Source organism: Carassius carassius, chromosome 3, assembly GCF_963082965.1.
Source record: "Carassius carassius chromosome 3, fCarCar2.1, whole genome shotgun sequence".
Lineage (NCBI taxonomy): Eukaryota > Metazoa > Chordata > Actinopteri > Cypriniformes > Cyprinidae > Carassius > Carassius carassius.
In genome coordinates, this window is record NC_081757.1 from 27,132,575 (window position 1) to 27,152,668 (window position 20,094).

Consider the following 20,094-nt stretch of genomic DNA (forward strand, 5'->3'; position numbering starts at 1 on the left):
ATACGGCTGTGCGCTGTGCACTTTTTATTCGCCCCTTGCAAGCTCACAGGCTGTTTCTGCGACAGGAAAAGGATGGAGATGGATTAGTATCGTCGACTGAGACTCGTCTGACACTGTAGTTTACTGTCTGATGGACAGCTAGAAAAAATACACACAGAAATAAATTACACATTACTGATGTAATATGAAATATAAATCAATTCCTTCTGACCTTCCGCAGCCTTCATCTGCCAGAACTCACACTGAATGTGTGAATTTTGGCAGTTATTGTTTGCCTTCCTTGAAATCCCCCTGTTTTTCACATGATTCATGTTTTTTATGGTTAATGTGTATGGTGCTGTTCTGATTGTTTGTCTCTTTGTTTATCTATAGGCAAGTCTGAGAGGCCTCCATTCTCTGGTTATGGAAGAGAGCCAGGCGTCTCTGGATGCCAGGTAACAACCACAACTTCACTGTTATTATTATGTTTTTACATAGTTTTGCTTTTGTGTGAATCTCACTTAGCCCCTGATTCATCACAACTACCAGAGTGCTGAAAAGTGAACGTGCCAAATACTCCAACACATGGCTAAATTCTGTATACAAGTCCCACCTCAAAACATAAACAGTCTTGGGAATAACTGTGGTAAATATACTATTTTTTTAGTTAAGCTGAGCTCTAAACTACAGTGTTTGTGATGATGGATGGTGGAAAAAAATAACTGTTTTCTATTTTAAAATATAATTTATTCATTTTCCTACTCTGGTTTTCAGTGTCACATGATCCTTTGGAAAATCATTCTAAAGAGAACAGGTTTTATTTGAAATTTTACCATTACATTTGATTAGATAAATCTATATATATATATATATATATATATATATACTGTATATATATCAAACTTTTGAAAGTAGTGTATACTAATGTGTATACTTTTTATAATTGAATAAATGTTGTATAAATGAACATTAATGTATTTTTTGTGATACCTACTGTAATACATGAACTATTTGTAACCAAAAATAAAGTGGTGCCTAAAATCATTTGATAATCACAACTGAGAAAAGTCATCAAAAAGTCTGGGAAATTGCAGAAAAGCAGTGGGAACTGTTTATAGTTTCTGATCAGTTTTTCCACATCAGATGATGCTGAAAGAGTGTTTTGTGATGTCTGAATGCTTTCAGTATGAATGCTTTTTAATAGCATTTAATGTGTGATTTAGAAGGAGTGTTTATGTGTAGGGAGCAGGCCTTCAGCACAAAGAAACATGACTTTCAGCACTTCCATTAAAGCGGGGTCACAGAGCCCGGCCCTGCTCCCCTCCCTCAGCCACACAGATGTTCCAGACAAAGACAGGATTGTGTGAGCTCTCGCTCTCTCGCTCTCCTGTCTGCTCATTCTCTCTGACACGGTTGACGTCAGTCAGTCAGAGAGTATACTTGGAGACCCCCCACCCTTTTTCCCTCCACTTTTTTTTAATTGCCTGTTGCTTGCATTTTTGCTCTGTTTATGTTTTGTTCGCTCCCTCTCCAACCTTATGGTAATGAGTACAGGGAAACCAAGAAATAAATTATTTTCCATCCTAGTTCAGTAATACTGCATTGCATATTAGTTCTATACCTTATGGTTATTAGCCGACAGATTGAGTGAGCATGCAGGGTCTTAGCTTTAAGATTAAATTTAATGCCACGGCTAAGAGACGATATTAGATGAAGGCTACCTCTCCAGCTTAAGTGTGAGGTCAGCACAGCCCTCGACCCGGACGACCCTTTAATAACCTCGCCCTCTGAGCCCAGCGACCATCTCAGGAGAGGAGAAACACACAAGCGCACCTTTAAAAGCGGCGTGCGGTTTGCGAGCAGTGAATGGCGCTAGTCAGAACGAATGAAAACACGGCAGGCTCTCCGGCGCGTTCGCTCATTCATAAATGAGCTTTCTGAAAGGGAATGCCAGTTCAGACATTTTGTGTGGGAACTGGGGAATGTATGCTGGCCTGCAGCTGCACAGATCAGAGCCTGGCAGAGACTCAGTTTGTCTAGTCGCTGAAGAAAAACAGGAAGAGCGAAAAAGCCGTTCGGTTCCTGAGCGAATGTGGGAAGAATGCGGGCTGCAGGGTGGCTGCATTAATATTCTGAACCCAGCGTGTTAATACGGCCACCGCGTCTGCCGCGCATATAAACAGATGACTATCAGGTGCAGAGATTATCGGAGAAGCAGTGTTTTTAATACGCGAATCGGGCGCCTAATAACCCAGTCTGCTTCGAAAATTGAGCAATGCACATTGCGGAACCTAATAAAAGGCCCTATTTGTTCAGCGAGTGCCAAGAATGGAAATATCTGCACTAGTAATCTGTCAAGTGTGTGGCAGTGATGGGAAGCGGTTACAGGATTTTCACAAAGCCAAACAACCCGTCTTTTTATGAGGTTTGTCATCATTTGCAGGCTAAACCTCTCCCTCAGCAAGGTATTATTGCATCATTTGAACCTGATGTGGAACTGTACACCTTTTATTGAGTTAAATATTCAAACTGTCTCAGCCAGCTGTGTCCCTGTATCTCTGCCTGCCAAGCATCTCATTGGCTGCTTTGTTTTACTGGCAAGTTATTCAGCAACAAAAACAGTGGATTTCACATAGGCTTGGGAAATGAGAACAATTCTCGCAAGTGCATTCTTTGTCTGATGTGAACCAAACAACATACAACAATACTCTGTGTTTCCTGCATGAAACATACTTCACAGACAATGTAGTCAGATTCCCGAACGGTTATGAACCAGGTTTTTTTTTTTTTTTTTTTTTGTAAATAAAATTTTTACAATTGTACAACTACTAAACTAATGACTTTTACAAATCAGTTCTTCTTAGTGAATCAGAAATAAATAGCACAAACAGTTTTGCTTGATTCCCAAACAAAGGACCCTGGTTACAGTTTAAACAATGTAGTTAAATTCCATGAGCAATAACCCTTATAAGGCCAATTTTGTTTGAATCTGAACCATTCATTACTATAGTCAGATACCTGAACAAAATAACACTAAAAAATGCAAATATTCTTCACTTCATGTTGTCCCAAACCTTTATTCATCTGCATAACACAAAGCAAAAAATGTGTGGTGTTTTGTTTTTGTCCATGCAATTAGAATAAATGTTCTCCGCCCTAATCTGTTTGGTTACCATTTTTCTTCAAAATATCTTCTTTTGTGTTCCACAATCATAGAATCATTTTATTTTTGGGTGAATGATTCCTTTAAGAGGCAAATGAATCAGAATCTCACAACGCAGTGTAGTTTGATTCCTAAACACATGACTCTAATAAATTGTAATAAGTGAATAAAAACCGTTCAATCGTACCAGTAAAGTCAGATCAAATGATTCTCATGAGCCTTTTTAGTAAATCAAAAACAAAATGCTTGACCAGTGTAGCAATACACATGTATATCTCTGCATGAAAGAGAAGCTTTATTTGTCAGTTTAATTTTTTTATATTATAAATCCTAAAATGCTACAGTTTATTCTTTTGCTGCTCGCTGTTGTTTTGCAATATGTTTGACAACATCTCACTAAAGGCTACCCTCCCGTTGCAATCTTTAACCTTGTAGCATGAAATGCCATGATCCAAACATGAGAAATGTGAAAATACAGAAGCGATAAGAGGCAAGCGGTAGAGAGCTGCATTCAGGTAGGTAAGCTTTGCTCCCGTCCCCCGTGTGGAGGATTATTCTGATTGTTGCGGCAGGATGCGGTTGACAGATGACTGCTATTATCTCCACCAATCTGCCTGACATTTCACTCAGGAAGATGATTGTTCAGATGTGAGCGGGCTCAAAAGCCCCTGTGATTCTGTCGAGTGTTCTTATAATGAACACTACTTCTCAGTATCCCCAAGATTGACCGGACTGTCGTGTAAGCGGAGTACTTGTTTTAAAGGCTAAACCACCGAGGGCAGTCATTTTCCTCTCACCTGCTAACACACGGCCGTGTTCACACATAAACATTCATACCCTGGAGAGGAATGAACAGGGCTTTTGTCAGTATATCGCCGCTGTGATCGCTTGTACTCAGTGTTAGGGATTTGAACACAGTCAAAACCCCCCAAGTATTAAACATCGCTGTGTAACTCATCCTGAAATGTTTGTGCAGCAGATGTGAATGATACCTCAAATCATGTAGCTTGTTGGCGAGGGGTGTATGCTTACTTTTCTAAGAGATCAGACTTACGATTTTAACTTGGAAGATGAATTTTTTTTTTTTATATAGCCACGTCCTATCTAGAAACCTGAATATGACTAGAGCTTGGCCTCTTTTTATTTAATCATGTATTTTATTTTTTTACTAGCAACAGCCTGGCATCATACAAGTTTTTCTTCAGGAAATGTAAATTTCTTATTAACTCTAAATTTAATTTAACTAAGATCTCACTAATCCCCTTTTGTTTCATGGAACCACTAGTTCTCTGAATGTAATCTTTAAATAGGATTTGACTAATTTCACATCACTGTAATAAACCACAGCAAATCTCCCTAAAATCACTCTCTACCGAATGTTAAATTAGTATTCTATCAGTCTTTCATCTGACCCCGGCGCTTTCCTGTCTTGCTTTTGCATCGCGACTAACAGTAAGAAGATAATATTGCTGTAAGGATTACATATCATTGTACAAAGGCAACACTAGTCAGTCTGCTTTGCCTTGTCAATGTCAATGATGCCACCTCCCTGACAGCCTGTCACTTTGGAGAGCTCGTTTCCCCCTCATTCCTCCTGCAGTAAAGGAGAAGCCAACCTGATTTTCACACGATCTGATGGCCTTTGTTTTAATCGGCTAAATTCCAGGAGGAGTAGCTATTTTTAAGTGCTTTCTTCTCTAAGCCTCGACAAGTGCTTTGATTATGACTTCTATCTGACTTTGACATTGAATTTATTTTCCTGTATACCAGGGTTAAGCAAAAAATATGATTGCAATATTTTTTTCCTATCATTCAATATCAATATTTATCATGATATTACTTTACCATTAATGGGGAAGGAAGCGCTTTAATCCGTTTTTGTAATATGATTTAAAACAAACCTATCATCAAAAACGGTGTCTAATGAAATGAATGAATAAAACTTTAACATTTTAATCAATCTTCTGAAGGTCAGTCAAAAGAAAATATAACAACTAATTTACAACAAAACATTGTGTTTTTATTTTTGTCTGTGTTTATACTGTGAGGTACAGTAGTCAAAAGCCGCTCTCTAATGCATGCTGGGTCTCTCAGTCCTGTTACCTGATTTTTTCTATTCTCAGTCACTCTTTCATCCCCCTCCCCACACTACTCTTTAACTCGGCAGACGATTAGGCTAATTGGGCTTCTTCTCTAATTGGCCTCTTAACCCAGTTTTCCGGGACGAGTGACGAAGTGGATGTTGGTCAAGGGTGCGATAGCCTCTGGGAAAACCATTTACAAATCCTGAAGCCTACGCTAATCTCCTGGTCATCAGACACGGGTTTGGGGTCACTGTCTCTCTTCTCTCCTCTCGTAATTGGCTCGCCGTCAACAGTCTAGTGGCCCTGTCGACTTCATGGGCTCTATACACCGGGTGTTTTGTCAAGTTAAGGCAGCACGTTTTTTACAGGGGAGCTGACAGCTCCTGAGATCAGACAGATGGTTTAATGAGGCTTGAGCAGGCCACTGTCGTACCCCCCTTCTCCTTCCTTCACTCTCCTGGGCCTGCTGCTCTTTTAAGTGAGGATGTGTCCCTGGCTGCATGTGGATATGCCCTGGGCCGTGATCAGGCCTGATCAATAGCAGTTCACCGTGAGCAGAAGGGGAGGGAATCACTAGGTCAGACTGATTGGATCGATTTCTCCTTGGACTTCACTGAGCTGCTGGCACTCTCACATCAATAACTGCACAATTGTGTTCAGTAAAGAGAGGAAAGAGCAGAAAAACTCTGAATTTTTTCCCCATAACGAGTTCTGATTGTGTCCTTCTGTGAAGCACTAAACCTTCATTCACGGGTCACACAATAATCTGAAGTAGTCATACATTCACCTACATATTTTATATTTTAATCTGGGTGATGCTCATTTTATTTTTTGCAATGTATTACTTTTAAAGTTACAGTCCAAAAGCCCTGTTACAATAAAGACTTCAGAATGAGCTTTTATTCAGAATGAGGTTTTTATTACCGATATTATCGATGTAACACTTCGGTTGAATTGAAAAAAAATGACATGAATTTCATTATTTTATATATATTCTGTTTCCCGTCAAAACTTTTGGCATGACACTGTCATTTTATATCTTATATCACAGTTAGGGATGCTTACTTTAAGATTGCTATAAGATTTAATCGATTTATTTATTTATTTTTCCAAAGTCAGTAGTGGCATATATATTGTATACATAAAAGAAAAATAATAATTTTTCGCATTTTTTACATTTTACAATCCAAACACTAATCTTTATATGTAATTTTTCTCAGAATATTATTTTTTTCTTATTGTTCATTATGTACATTAGTTAGATGTATAAATGATTGATTTTAGTTTTTATTTGTAACTTATTTGATGATAATTGTATATAATATTAAAGTATAAAATGTTGATATCAGTCATTAATGGGTTGTCAACCATATTGTGGAAACAGTCATCGGCTTTTCTGTTCTTTGTTTTTCTACATTTCAGTTTATTTTTGTATTGATTTAATTTCAAAATATGTTTTTGCACACACATTCACTGCTTTGTGCATTAAGATGTTGGCTCTTGGCCCTGAACTCTTTTTTTCTGCACAGTCTAGTCTGAGGTCGGACATGGGGCTGGCAAGCCCAGGGCCCGTCACCACCTCTGGGAAGTCGCCCACTCCGTTCTACTCTTATACTGGCTCCAATCCACGAAGACGTTCCCTTCAGGACTCTACTTCACTGGGTTAGTGCCCTCAATGAGGAAGCATGATTATAATGCCATGGTTATGTATAAAGATGGACACTACTGAAAATATACACTTTTCAGCATTAGCTTTTATTTTTTACGTAACATTTTAAAATTCCTCGATTTCTGATGCTTTCATATTTGTCTTTGTAAACCTGTAATCAAAGAGACATCTGACTGAGTGCCACTGCATGCTCATTTTTTCTTTTTTTCCCCTCAAATGTCTCAAAGTTGTTTTTGTATGCTCTCCACAGATCCTCTGCAAACAAAGAAAATGCGCAAGCCCCCTCCTGGCCTGCCTACATCTGTGAGTACAGCATCATTTCATCTTCCTGCCATCGCTTTGCTTTAAAAATAGATGCTAGTGCACAAACAGACGGTTGGTACGGCGGCACACGGTTTTGAATTCCGTCTTATCAAAGTCGTACTCTGACACGGCGGCGGCGTGTACCTGTTCGTATGTCGGGCATGTGTACACGGGAGCCCAAACCTGCCTCTCAAGTCAGCTCTGTTGTGTTTGCAGATCCTCCGTTTGGAGCGCTGCGGGCATAGGTGTGAGGTAATGATGCTTGATTGATTTGTGAGGCCGCCCCATCAGCGCTCCCCCCCTTCTCCTCCTCTTTCCCGCAGGAACAAGGGCTCAGGGACATGAGCTGTCATGCCGCATCCCCGCCACAGCTCTTTTGATGTTTAATTAGTCATTATGTAGCCAGAACAGGAGCACAGACAGAGATTAATAACGTGGAATTGGGGGGAAATTTCCATGGGTGATAATCCCAGTGGAGCACCAGACATTAGGATTCAGAGGAAGTGTGGAGCTCAGCTTGACTCTGCCTGTGACCTCCATTGGTTCAACTACGACTCAACCTTTCTGTATGCATAACTCGCACATTCAAACAGTCATTGTGGGAAAACGGAGGGCAGATAGTGAAAGCCTCCTTTTAGATTCTCCCTTGTGAATGCGTGAATACAGCGGCTTTAGCACAGAGATCCCCCTCACGTTAATGCAGCAGGAATCGGATTCCTCCTGCAGAACAAAACGAGGCCTTTGAGGGCTGCGTGGCAGCAGGATTAGTCTTCGTGAGCTCTCAATAATCGCACAGCGCACAGGCGAGAAATCAAGCGCGACTCTTCGTGAGACGTGAATAAGAAGTTGCGCAATGCACTTTTGTCTTTGAATTTGTGTTTGAATCGTAGCTTGTCTGTGACAGAGTCGCTCTGGTGATACGAGACTCGGGGGGAAATGGGGAGCCAGATACATCTTGCTATTAATGCCAGAGGAAAAAACAAGCGAAGACAGAAAAAGACGGAGAGGTGGGGTGGTAAGGGGGTTGAGGAGAGATTGGTGGCCTCGTGGGGTACATCTCTTTGTTGTGTAAATGGACATAGGGCTTTTATTTGTCACTACTTAACACATGGCCGCAGGTGCACTTGTGTGATTCATAACTCAAAGCAGCTCAATTCAGCGCAGGGTAGAGCAGTGACGGTGCACACCGGGAATATAGAACTCTACTCTTGCAAGAAAGGATGGATTCTATTCGAAATCCCACTCACAACTGATGAGAGAGTGTGTTAGGACCTGTGTTTCCATATAAGTTGCGAATGTATGTAAAAAAATATAATTGGTAAAATAATTTGTAAATAAGGCAGCTTTTCCATTCTGTGTGTTCAAGAGCACAAAATCATCACATTTTAGAAACATTTATGTGAAATATAAATACAAAATTGTGGAAACCACTAGGGCTGTTTTTTTTCTAAAGGGATATTTCACCCAAAAAGTAAAATTAAGTTATCATTTACCCACCCTTGTGTTGTTTTAGTGCCCTATGCACTTTTTTTTCTCTTTAGGACCACAAAAAGAGAATTTTTGAGGGTTTGGTGAAAAACAATCCAAAAGTTTGTCTATTATTAAACAAAAATCCTGACCTTGGCCATTCATTTCTGTACACAGCTGCACTTTCACGAGACTCTATTAGTGCAGCAATTCACTCCAAAAACGCAACACAAAATACAATCCACATACTCGCTTCTCAGAGGTAAATATATATGTTGTGTTCATCGCAGCAACAAGCTATCGCATTCACTTCTGTCAACTTCTGACTGTCAAGATAACCGGAAGTTCGGAGATATTTAACTCAGTAGAGAAATTACACTGATGCTTTTTGGGGGGAATTTCTTTTCATGTTGTGTTTATTCATCTTAATTTCTTACAAATTGTGTGCTTTTCTTGGGCAAGTCTGAGTGAACTGCTGTGCCTATAGAGTCTCATGAACATGCAACTGTGCACAGAGACCAACGGCCAAGGTCAGGAATTTCGTTAAATAATACATTAACTTTTGTTTTGTTTTTCAGCAAACCCTAACGTAAACCCCCAGAACACTTGCGTTTTATGACTTGTTGCATAGGATCATTCTGTGATACTTTTGTGTCTGCTTTTTAAAAGCTTGATGCTGTTTACTATTCACTGCCATTGTTATATCGACAAGCATTAGTTTGATTTTTTTATACTTCTGCTTATGGGGTCTGAAAAAGAAAGGGAATACGACATTAGAACAGCACAAGGGGAAGTAAACAATGCCTTCATTTTTATTTTTTGGTGAACTATACCTTTAAATGTAAGGAATTAATTGTGAATTACAGCGACAAAACTTTTTTTTTAAGGTTTGTAAACTGAATATACACATTATTTGTGTGATGCCTAATGACTAATGCCCAAACTACCCTTCAGTTTTGACTCAAATGATTAGCATATGCATATAGTGTTGCCTTTCAGTAACTGATAGTATGAGCAAACATAGGTGCTTGACACATGAGGACAAGAAAGCTTCATACTTGTCCAGTGTCTGCGCTATTTCTCTCCAGAAGTTATAAAAATGACCTTGTACTCTTTAAACTGAACTCCTTCATACGCGCAGGCATCAGTGCAAACATATATTGTATTGCATCTCCAATAATTTGTTATTATTGTTCCATCTCATTCTTTTCGTCATTTTTTTTTCTGTGAAACAATGGGCAGCCTTGGACTACCTAAGCAAAAAAGTTGAGTATGCAGAGTATGCATGGTTAAAAAAATTCTAGCTGCGCTTGGACGTATTTTTATACTCTTCATAGGAGTAAATGTAGATCACATGCAATGTACACATGGACTTGAGAGCAACAGTAAATGATATGACTTGAGGAAAAGTTATGTGACTCTTTTTTTGATGTGTATCAAGGAATTTGTTCTTTTATCTGCATTTTCTACCTGCTTTTACTCATGTTGTTGTTTTCATCCAGCATTTTTATTGAATATCCCACTAAATCCATGGATAGAGACCTAGGTATTGATCCATGTAGACAGACATAGTCCCATTACTTTTTAAAATCTTTTTAACTATGAATTTATTCCAGTAAATGTTTCGTTGCTTTTTTTTTGCAACAATTTAAATCTCATATTTGTGTTTCCATCCAAAGTTTTTACTACAATATCCAAAAAATTTGCATATACATATGGATGGTTGGAAACCTGGTTTGCGTGGACTGGCATTTGGTGACAGCCATTAGTCATCACGATTGGACAAGAGATGTCGAAGACATAGACGTGGGATTAAAGGACATTGATACACCTGCAGAGCCACGTAGAGCTGGGGCAGCTGTGTGTGTGTGTGTGTGTGTGCATGCAGTCTGGAGGGTACCTGTACAGTGGGCTTGCAGCTGCAGATGCCTCGGAAAGCTTTTGCTTGTGTAAGCAGACGAGCCCCACTAGAGGCACGTAGAGCTGCTTGATAAACAAAAAGAACACAATGCTTCCCATCATCAAGCTCTCCGCAGGGAATACAACCCCCAATTCACCTAAAAATACTTTAACTATTTACCTCTTACCAGCTCATCCCTTTTTTAAATGCAACACGGCTGATGGATCGGCATAGTTTACGTATAGATGTAAATATTTATGGAATAACATCCTCTTCTTTTTGGAGCAGCGAGGGCATGCTTTACGACATAAAGCCCTAAATTAGACATGGCAGCAGACTGGGGATGTACAAATATTTATAACCGTGTTTGATTTGTGTACTTGCTGTATTGAGAAGATGAGGGAACCATATTAACCCTTGAACTGCAGGAAAATGTTTAGAGCAAGATAGCGGATGTTTGTTTTTCAGTCACTAAACATTTGAAGATTAGACATAAGTAAAGCTGAAGGCTTTAGGGGGGGAAAATATAATTGGGATTTTCCTGATTAAGAAATAGACATTTAAAAAGGAAAAATCATATTGTGATTATGTATCTATACGATTATAATAGTAATAGTTGCGATTATTATTCAATATAAATATTAAACAAAATTAGTTGACTCCTGATTTATTAGTGCCTCTTATTACTAGTGTGGTGTTGATGGTGGACCAGTTCGAGTTCCCAAATTCACGTAACAAGTAGGGCTGGGTATCATTCCAAAATTTTCTATACTGATACCGATACCATGACTTCGGTGCGGGTTCCTGAATGATACTTAGTGTATCAAAATAGTGCAAATAGTTTTAATACAGCTCAAATAGTCTTCAGTTTACACATCTGTTAGGCTACATTTACACTAGTGTGTGTTTGTTTTAAAATGCATAGCTCAGACAGAATCATAATTTCTATTCATTTTCCACTGATTTATTGATGAGCATTAGCAGCTTCCAGTGCTGTCTGCCTGTGTTCTCTATTCTGTGATCTCTGTTCTGACTCAGAGGTAATAACATTTAATTTCAGCAACAATACATGGTCAAAACACACATTAGATGGAAATTGGAAGTTATAACAAACGCTCGATGGTGATTTAAAGTGAGTTTTGAGTAAAAGCGGAATATAAATCTTATTTATTGTCTTATGCAGCATGATGCTTAAGTGTGCATGAATGGTCACATAACACACGCTTTTGGTCGTGTTGTATGAACGGACATCTGCATATGATCGGAGCAACACGCAACTCCCGCGCTACCCTCTGTTGGAAATGAATGACTTTTGGTCTGTCATTTGTTATTTGAGGCAGTGGAAAGCCAGATTGAAACGCAGTGGAAACGCCAGTATGACGAGGATCATTTTCATTTTAAAACAAAAATGCACCAGTGTAAATGTAGCCTTACATAAGGGGGCTGGGACGCATTCACACTAAATCCACAGGTGTGAGCCACATCTCTGAGTGTAACTGGTGACGCAGACTGATCAGTGTATTACATTACCATGAGAGCTATAGAGAGCAGACTGATCTGTACACTTTCGAATCGCTCTCCTCTCAAAGATATCAAACACTGATCGATCTGCAGCGCGTTGCTTCCAGTCGAGCGCACCTAATGCTGCAGGCTTATTTTGCTCACTGACGTTGATGTGATTAACCCCTTTAGTGGAAAAACCCTGGTGTGTTGCTGTATTTACTGCAAATCAAGCCACTCTGAGAAACCGCAAAGCATTATCATTTTGAGCTGCTCACTTGTAAAAGATACAGGGCTGCATTTCACTGTAAAATGTGAAGTGTATATATTTATTTATTTGAATCATTGGATTAACGCACTAAATGTATCCCACTTTCAGCCCAAGATATTTCTTCAGTTTTACCATATGATGCCTGGCTAGTGTTTTTATGAATGTCTGCAAGCAGATGTAGGTCGGGTGCTTTGCTCGTTGCTATGAGGGTGGCAGGCGTGTGCTCTGCAGTTTGCATGTGCGTCTGGTGCAGCGGCAGCCATGCTGTCAGGCAGCTGTGTAGGCACCTGTGCTGAAGGACCCTGGCCCTCCTGAAAGCCACAGAGGGAGAAAAAGAATCAGAGGCAGATGAACGGCCCCATGACTTTGGGCAAGTAACTGCATCTAGCGGGAGATTTATACTTGGTGGAGAGCCTGGAGCTGCAGCCTGTATGTGTAAATAGCCAGGCTTTTTTTAAACACCCTTGTCATGGGCACGACTGTTTGATGTGACAGTGCCTGTACCGGGGCGCCGATGTCCAGCCCAGAAGAGATGATCGGAGAGATAGAGAGAGAGAAAGGAAAAGAGGCAGGGAGAGAAAGCAGCAGGGAGCGCTCGCATTCCTTCGGGCCCTTTTGCATGTGAGAACACTGGCTGTGAATGACAAAAAAGATTGTCATTTGCTCTTGATAGATCTCTCAGGCACCCTCGCTCAGGCAGAAGTTGCACTTAGCAAAGAAACGAGCACTAGGAGAGAAGTGAGAAGAAGGTTATGATCCACTGTGGTGACAAGGACACGAGACTAGTGCCCTAAGCTCGGAGATGTCAGCTTGACTTGAGCTCCACCATTCAGAAGATACATCCTGCATTTTTGACTAGACAGCCATCTACAGGCCATGCAAGCTGATGCAGGTCACCAACGCCACATTGGGCTTTTTGTGTGCATTTGTTCTGGGTTGTTTCCCCCTCCTTTTTTTACCAACTCTCTTTGAACCCCCTGTCTCTAATGCAAGGTCACAACCTGGCAGTGAAGACCCTGTGTAGTTGGACATACCTTGGGATAAAAGGCCCCACTAAAGCTCTGTTAAGAATAAGAGTACAGTTTGATGTAGGTCTTTCATGTGGCCACTGCTCTTTGTTCTGGAGAAAATCTCTGTTCTCTTTTGTATTTCCTCAGCGCTGAGTTTTTATGGCCTCACATCTCTGCTCTAAAAAGCATATTCTGCAGCTAGTGGTATAAAATAAAAGCCGCATTTGGTTTGATACCTCTGAGCTTAGAGTCATGTGATCTGGTATCCTCCCATGACCCACGTGTGCAGACGGTATCCTGTAACCTGTAGCTTTTAATAGCTCTCTTGATCTTCAGACATTCCACTTCCTCCCAAACTTATCTGATATTTAGGCTCATTATGTCCTTATAACCCATGTGTCTGTCTGGGGTTTGTCCTCTAAGCCATCAGGTCATAATCCTGCCACCAGGGGGCATTGCACTTGGTCAGTGTGTGTGTGTGTGGGGGTCAGTGTTTAGTTGTACAGTCTTGGCCAAAAGTTTTGAGAATTACATAAATATTGGAAATTAGAAAAGTTGCTGCTTAAGTTTTTATAATAGCAATTTGCATATACTCCAGAACGTTATGAAGAGTGATCAGATGAATTGCATAGTCCTTCTTTGCCATGAATATGAACTTAATCCCAAAAAAACCTTTACACTGCATTTCATTGCTGTCATTAAAGGACCTGCTGAGATCATTTCAGTAATCGTCTTGTTAACTCAGGTGAGAATGTTGACGAGCACAAGGCTGGAGATCATTATGTCAGGCTGATTGGGTTAGAATGGCAGACTTGCCATCTGGAAAAAGGCTTGTCCGGAGAAGAAAATCCGAGCGCTACCATCAGTCCTGTGTCATGCCAACAGTAAAGCATCCTGACACCATTCATGTGTGGGGTTGCTTCTCATCCAAGGGAGTGGGCTCACTCACAATTCTGCCCAAAAACACAGCCATGAATAAAGAATGGTACCAAAACACCCTCCAACAGCAACTTCTTCCAACAATCCAACAACAGTTTGGTAAAGAGCAATGCATTTTCCAGCACGATGGAGCACCGTGCCATAAGGCAAAAGTGATAAATAAGTGGTTCGGGGACCAGAATGTTGAAATTTCGGGTCCATGGCCTGGAAACTCCCCAGATCTTAATCCCATTGAGAACTTGTGGTCAATCCTCAAGAGGCGGGTGGACAAACAAAAACCCACTAATTCTGACAAACTCCAAGAAGTGATTATGAAAGAATGGGTTGCTATCAGTCAGGATTTGGCCCAGAAGTTGATTGAGAGCATGCCCAGTCGAATTGCTGAGGTCCTGAAAAAGAAGGGCCAACACTGCCAATACTGACTCTTTGCATAAATGTCATGATGTAATTGTCGATAAAAGCCTTTGAAACGTATGAAGCGCTTGTAATTATATTTCAGTACATCACAGAAACAACTGAAACAAAGATCTCAAAGCAGTTTAGCAGCAAACTTTTTGAAAACTAATATTTATGTAATTCTCAAAACTTTTGGCCACGACTGTACTATAGAAAATTTATATTAAATCTAAAAAAAATCCAAACCTGTACAGAGGATTGTATATGAAAAAGTTTCACAACGGTTTAATGCAATTTCAATACCGCAGCAAAAACTAATACATTCACACATTTATTTTATTTTAAAAAGGAAATATTAACAAATTACACAGTGTCATGTAGCATGTAGCAAAATAATAACTTCCTAATTATTAATACCTGGGTTATTGTTTGTGAAATAAACAATAACCCAGGTATTAATAATTAGGAAGTTATTATTTTTTGTTACATCAGCTCTGTGACCTTAATACCTCACAAATACATGTCCTTTGATATTTTGCTATCATCACCTTTTATTTTTAGTAACAACTTTTTATTTTTTTACTAACAAAACTAGTTTGCAATCATTTAAAATAACTTGATTACACAAAAACAATAGAAGTCTATGCCATGTCCTCATTTAAATAGGTAGGTAAACGTGTGTTTGTGTGTGTCTGAAAGGATATGAGCTCATCAGATAAGTGATTCGATAGATGTTCCTGGTTTGAGTCTGATACTGAACAGAGACATGTCCACCTCTTTATCAGTTTAGGACGAGGGAACGAGCCTCTTTATCTGTTTAGGCTGCTGATATTTACCTCAGACTTCAGAGCCCTAAATCCTGAAGCCTACAAAAGAGCAGAGACCCACGCCTTTCATCTGTTAGTTAGACTACAAGAAAACCTCATAGAAATATCTGCTAATTTAGACCCACATTCAGACTCGCAGATTTACATGAATCCGTTTTATATTTATCCTCACAGCTGTGGTCACTTTAAGAGCGTGCTCAGTCAACAGTGAAGAGCTGATTATCTTAAGATGTGATGTGTGTAAAGTAGAGCTAATCTAAGCCACACTGGCATGGTTTACCTGGCTGGAGCGCAGTCTGCACGTGAGCCCCAGACGTGCAGGTTGTGGGTCAGCAGACAGCAGATGTCACGTATAGAGAAGGTGTCACTGCGTAGGTGCAAGTCAGGTAAGTGGGTGAAGCTGCTTTTGTGTTGCTTAATGTCGGGTACGCAGTAATTGGATGAAGACTTGTTGCTCGACTCGTGTTTTGGCCCAGACATGTACGAAGGCTTCAAAACCTGAAGCTCTTCTCCTGGACCCTGATGAAAGGGCCCCGGTGGATTTATCATGTCTGGAGGAGATGCTCTCTAAATACCGGTGTTATTCTAATATAATGTTTGTGTCGTCTTTTGTGTGTTTTGTCTAGGCGCTGTCCTCAGGCAGGGAAACATTAATCATTACAAGCACATAACCGAATGCTCATAAGCCCACGAGACCCGTGGAGAGAGATTTTCCTCCTAATGTGTTGTGATGAATGGCCTTATAGAAACACAAAGATGTTAAATTAGCTTGTATGGGCTGAGATGAGTGTTTTGCATGTTTCTAATTTGCAGACGTGGGATGTGTGTGGGGATGTTGATGTGGAAGTGTCTAGTTTTCAGATTGATTAGTGGGACAGACTGTCTGCAGCACCTATTACATTTAACTCCGTAATCCACACAATCAGTACAGGTGAATCCCAGACCTCCTGCGTCTGTGGTGTGATGAATAACTGGGTTGGCTTAACACTGTCTTAACAGGTGCGTCTCGACTGTATTAAGTTTCCAGCATTAAGTTTTGGTGCCTTGACTAAAAGCAAAATACAGCACAAAGGTACACAATGCAGAAGCCTGCTTCAGTGTTTTGCATTAGTGCTTTTGTATTAAGTAATATAGGCCTATATACTGTTTTGTTTGTGTGTGTGTGTGTACCTTTAAAAAATATATGCAAGTTAATGAATTGAAAAATATAGATACTTGAAATTTAAAATGTATAAAATAAAATGCACTTCCATTCAAACATTGGAATTTTGTAAGAAATTAACACTTTTAATCATCAAAAATGCATTAAGTTGGTCAAAAATGACCATAAAAATATTTATAATGTTACTAAAGATTTCTGTTTCAAATAAATTATTTTCTGGTGAACTTTCCATTCATCAGTCCTGAAAAAATATCATGATCTCCACAAAAAAATCTATAAAAATTAAAAAATTTTGATTATAATAAGCATAAAATCAGCTCGGATTATTTCTAAAGGATCATGTAGCACTGAAGACTTTAGTAATGACTGCTGAAAAGTAAATGTTATTATTATGTTATTACAATAGTAAATAGATCTTTTAAGTTAAGTTTAATTATTGTTTAAAAAAAGAAAAAAAAATTCAAGTCTGACTATCTTTTTTGCATATATAAAGTTTTTTATATTCTGGAAAACAAGACACTGTGGGTGGAGCTATCCAGAACAGCGCATCTGAAATAAGAGCTGGAAAAATGTCTCCTTGTGCTTCTAGCAGGCAAAAAGTCGCTTTATCATGTTGTATCTATAGTAACTAAATGTAACCAACAGTGTCTGATATAACTAAATTTATGTCCAGTGAATCTCACCAGTGATCGGTTATTTTCACGGTGGTGATCAAAATGAAGTTATATGCGGCATCTGTGTGGAAATCTTGCGAGAACAAAGCAAACATGCGTTGCGAATGCTCTGGACTTATGTCCGTGATTTCTGATTTCAGTTCTGTCCCTTTTCATTTGTCTCGTTCATTATTTTTTCTGTGTTCTCTTCCTCCCAGCAAGAGTTCCTCCATCACGACCGTCTCTCTCCTAAAGATTCGACTTGAAACGGCTCCAGGTTTAAAGTGGTACCAGCCTGTCGATCTCAACCACCTTGGACACATTTGAAAGAGTCTCACTCGGAGAAGAGAAGAGAATAAATAATAATAGAATTAGAGGGGAAAGCATAATAAAGTATCGTTTTCTGGGAAGGCTTTCATCTTTCCATAACAATAATGTTGAGAATGGGACGGTGTTTGGACTGGGAAGCCTGCAGTGACAGACATGAAAGGGCCCGGAGTGGAGCGGCCTAGAGTGGGCTTTAAAGAGACCGATGGTGCTTCAGGTCAGCGTGTTCACAGCACGTGAACAACCTCGGCCTCCCCGTCTGTTTTTGCACCCCTGTCCATTCCTTCTCAATGACTGTGTCCAGCCTTTTTCTTTTGCCTCTCTTCCACCCTAACATTTCCCTTCATTTTCCCTTCTTTCCCCTCATTCTTTCCTCCCACCTCCAGTGCGCCTGTTATTTGGGTTGGTACCCTACCTCCCCTATGGTCTATGGGCAAGAGGCCCAGGAAGGGGAGCAGTGGGTACAATGAGAGCGAGAGAAGGGGACGTGTGAGGAAGTGGAGCGTCATTGCTCTCGGTGCTTGACGTCAGGCTCGGCCCCTCTGCAGCTGTTGGATGTGTTCAACAGCTCTCTGTGTTTAATGTCACGCCACTGTGGGCACTATTAAAATAACAGCCGCAGGTCACAACATTCAGAGCAAGACTTGGTTAAGGGCGAACAAGTGCATGGCATGAGAAAAGCATAGTCTAATCGCAATATTAGCAGTGTTAGAAATTATTCTCTTTTTGTATCACCACTGATTATTATGATGTCTTCATATAATTAAAGAATATATTATTAAGAAAGTTTTTTGTTTGTTTGTTTGTCTTGAAAGAAGGCTCCTTTAAACACCAATACTGCATTTATTTTATTAAAAATGGTTTCATTATATTATTTAATAATACTTCATTATATATAATATTACAAAAATGTATTAGTAGTAGTAGTAGGAAAATATATTACGATTACGTATATGTAATGTATTACTGTATCTCTAACTTTTTTTCATTTACAAGATTATTGACGCAGTGAGGAAATCCTCTCCATACCCTCAATCCAACCCCTCAATAAAAGAAAAACAATAATCACTAAAAAGATTAATCAGCTGCGGATTTAGACCAGTGTGTGTTTGTGTTTTTGTGTTTGCATGCCCTTCTAAACTATGTCAGTGAATGTTTCATTTCATTTTCTGTTTGCCTGTAAAAGAACAGAGAAGAACAGCCTTCCTGAATCCTGATAACGTTCGCGGTTCAGATACACTCTCTCTGTTTAAATCTAGAATAAAGACATCTTTTGCCAAGCATTCACATAATGAGTCTCATAACCCTGTACATCAGTTACATCTGATCAAATGCACATTTTCATTTGTTTTCGGGTTGGCATCCTAAGGTGGTAACTAAGAATTAGCTTCTTAGTTTAGATCCAGCTTCAGTCTAGGTCTAGCCCTCACAAAGACCTGAGATGACTGAACACCCGAGAAGAGCTATACTAAATATAATGTAGAATCTTTCATTTTCTATAAACCTGCTTTGCGACGATTTGTCTCGTGAAATGTTCTATACAAATAAACTTGAAGAATCAACAGGTAAATAAACATTCAGCCCCTTTTTGCGCACAAAAAAATCCACCATTCTAATTTCCTTTCTGTCTCTTTTTTTAAAGTACAAGTCAATCCACTTACTCATTTGTTTTCCACCCCTCCCTCACTCTTTATCCTCTATCTCCCCCCTCCTCTCTTTGCCTCAGCACTTATGGGGCTTTAGGGGAGTCTAGCTCTGGGTATTGGTCCGTTCGCCTCCTCCTCCTCCCATAAGCCACCTCCCCCCCTCGCTGCCGGCTGAGTTGGTACGGTCCTGCTTTGCATAAGTTGTCTGTGAGTAGATCCATGTGTAAGGGGCCAGCACTGAAGGAATTAGTCCCTTGTGCAGTGGGTGTATGTATGTGTAGGGAGCAGGCTGTTCAAAAGAGATCCTCTGTATCAGGCTCCACGTCTTTCCAAGTATCGCTGAGGCTTTTATCATGTATTGCGCCTACCCCGTGCCAGGAATGGGCAGCATGTATTACTACAACGGAAAATCGGTGAGTGCCTTCTCTCCCTAGAGGGAAATGTGTATAAGTAAACATGTTTTTCATGCGCGCAGTGGGCTGTCGGGTTTAATGGAGTGGTGAGCCGTGTCTGTTCAGTGTGTAGAAACTGAGTTGAGGGTCTCGTTGCTCTCGGCTTTGCTCGTGTGTGTGTGTGTGTGACTGCTGACTGTGTTTCCATTATCTCAGTCTGAGCTGGGTCAACATTTACTTTCATTTGCAGTTTACAAAGTGTAAGTTCTTAACTGCTGTAGATACTTTAAAGTCTTTTTAAGTCACACAAAATGTGAATCTGAAATAAAACTGCTCTTTGGAGGGAAAGTGACACTTCTGCAAGCCTGTCACAGTTTTTTGGATAAAATCGCACTTGCTTGGCATA

The 20,094-nt window shown here is 39.9% G+C and overlaps 1 protein-coding gene across 1 annotated transcript in view; it reads left to right on the forward strand.

The window, feature by feature from the left end:
- The window catches only part of tcf12 (transcription factor 12), a 112,922-nt gene that overhangs the window by 68,210 nt on the left and 24,618 nt on the right, over window positions 1-20,094 (forward strand). The window contains exons 6-8 of the mRNA XM_059535121.1: window positions 373-434; window positions 6,756-6,888; window positions 7,146-7,198. Coding sequence (XP_059391104.1) covers window positions 373-434; window positions 6,756-6,888; window positions 7,146-7,198 — 248 coding nt within the window. The remainder of the gene's footprint in view (window positions 1-372; window positions 435-6,755; window positions 6,889-7,145; window positions 7,199-20,094) is intronic.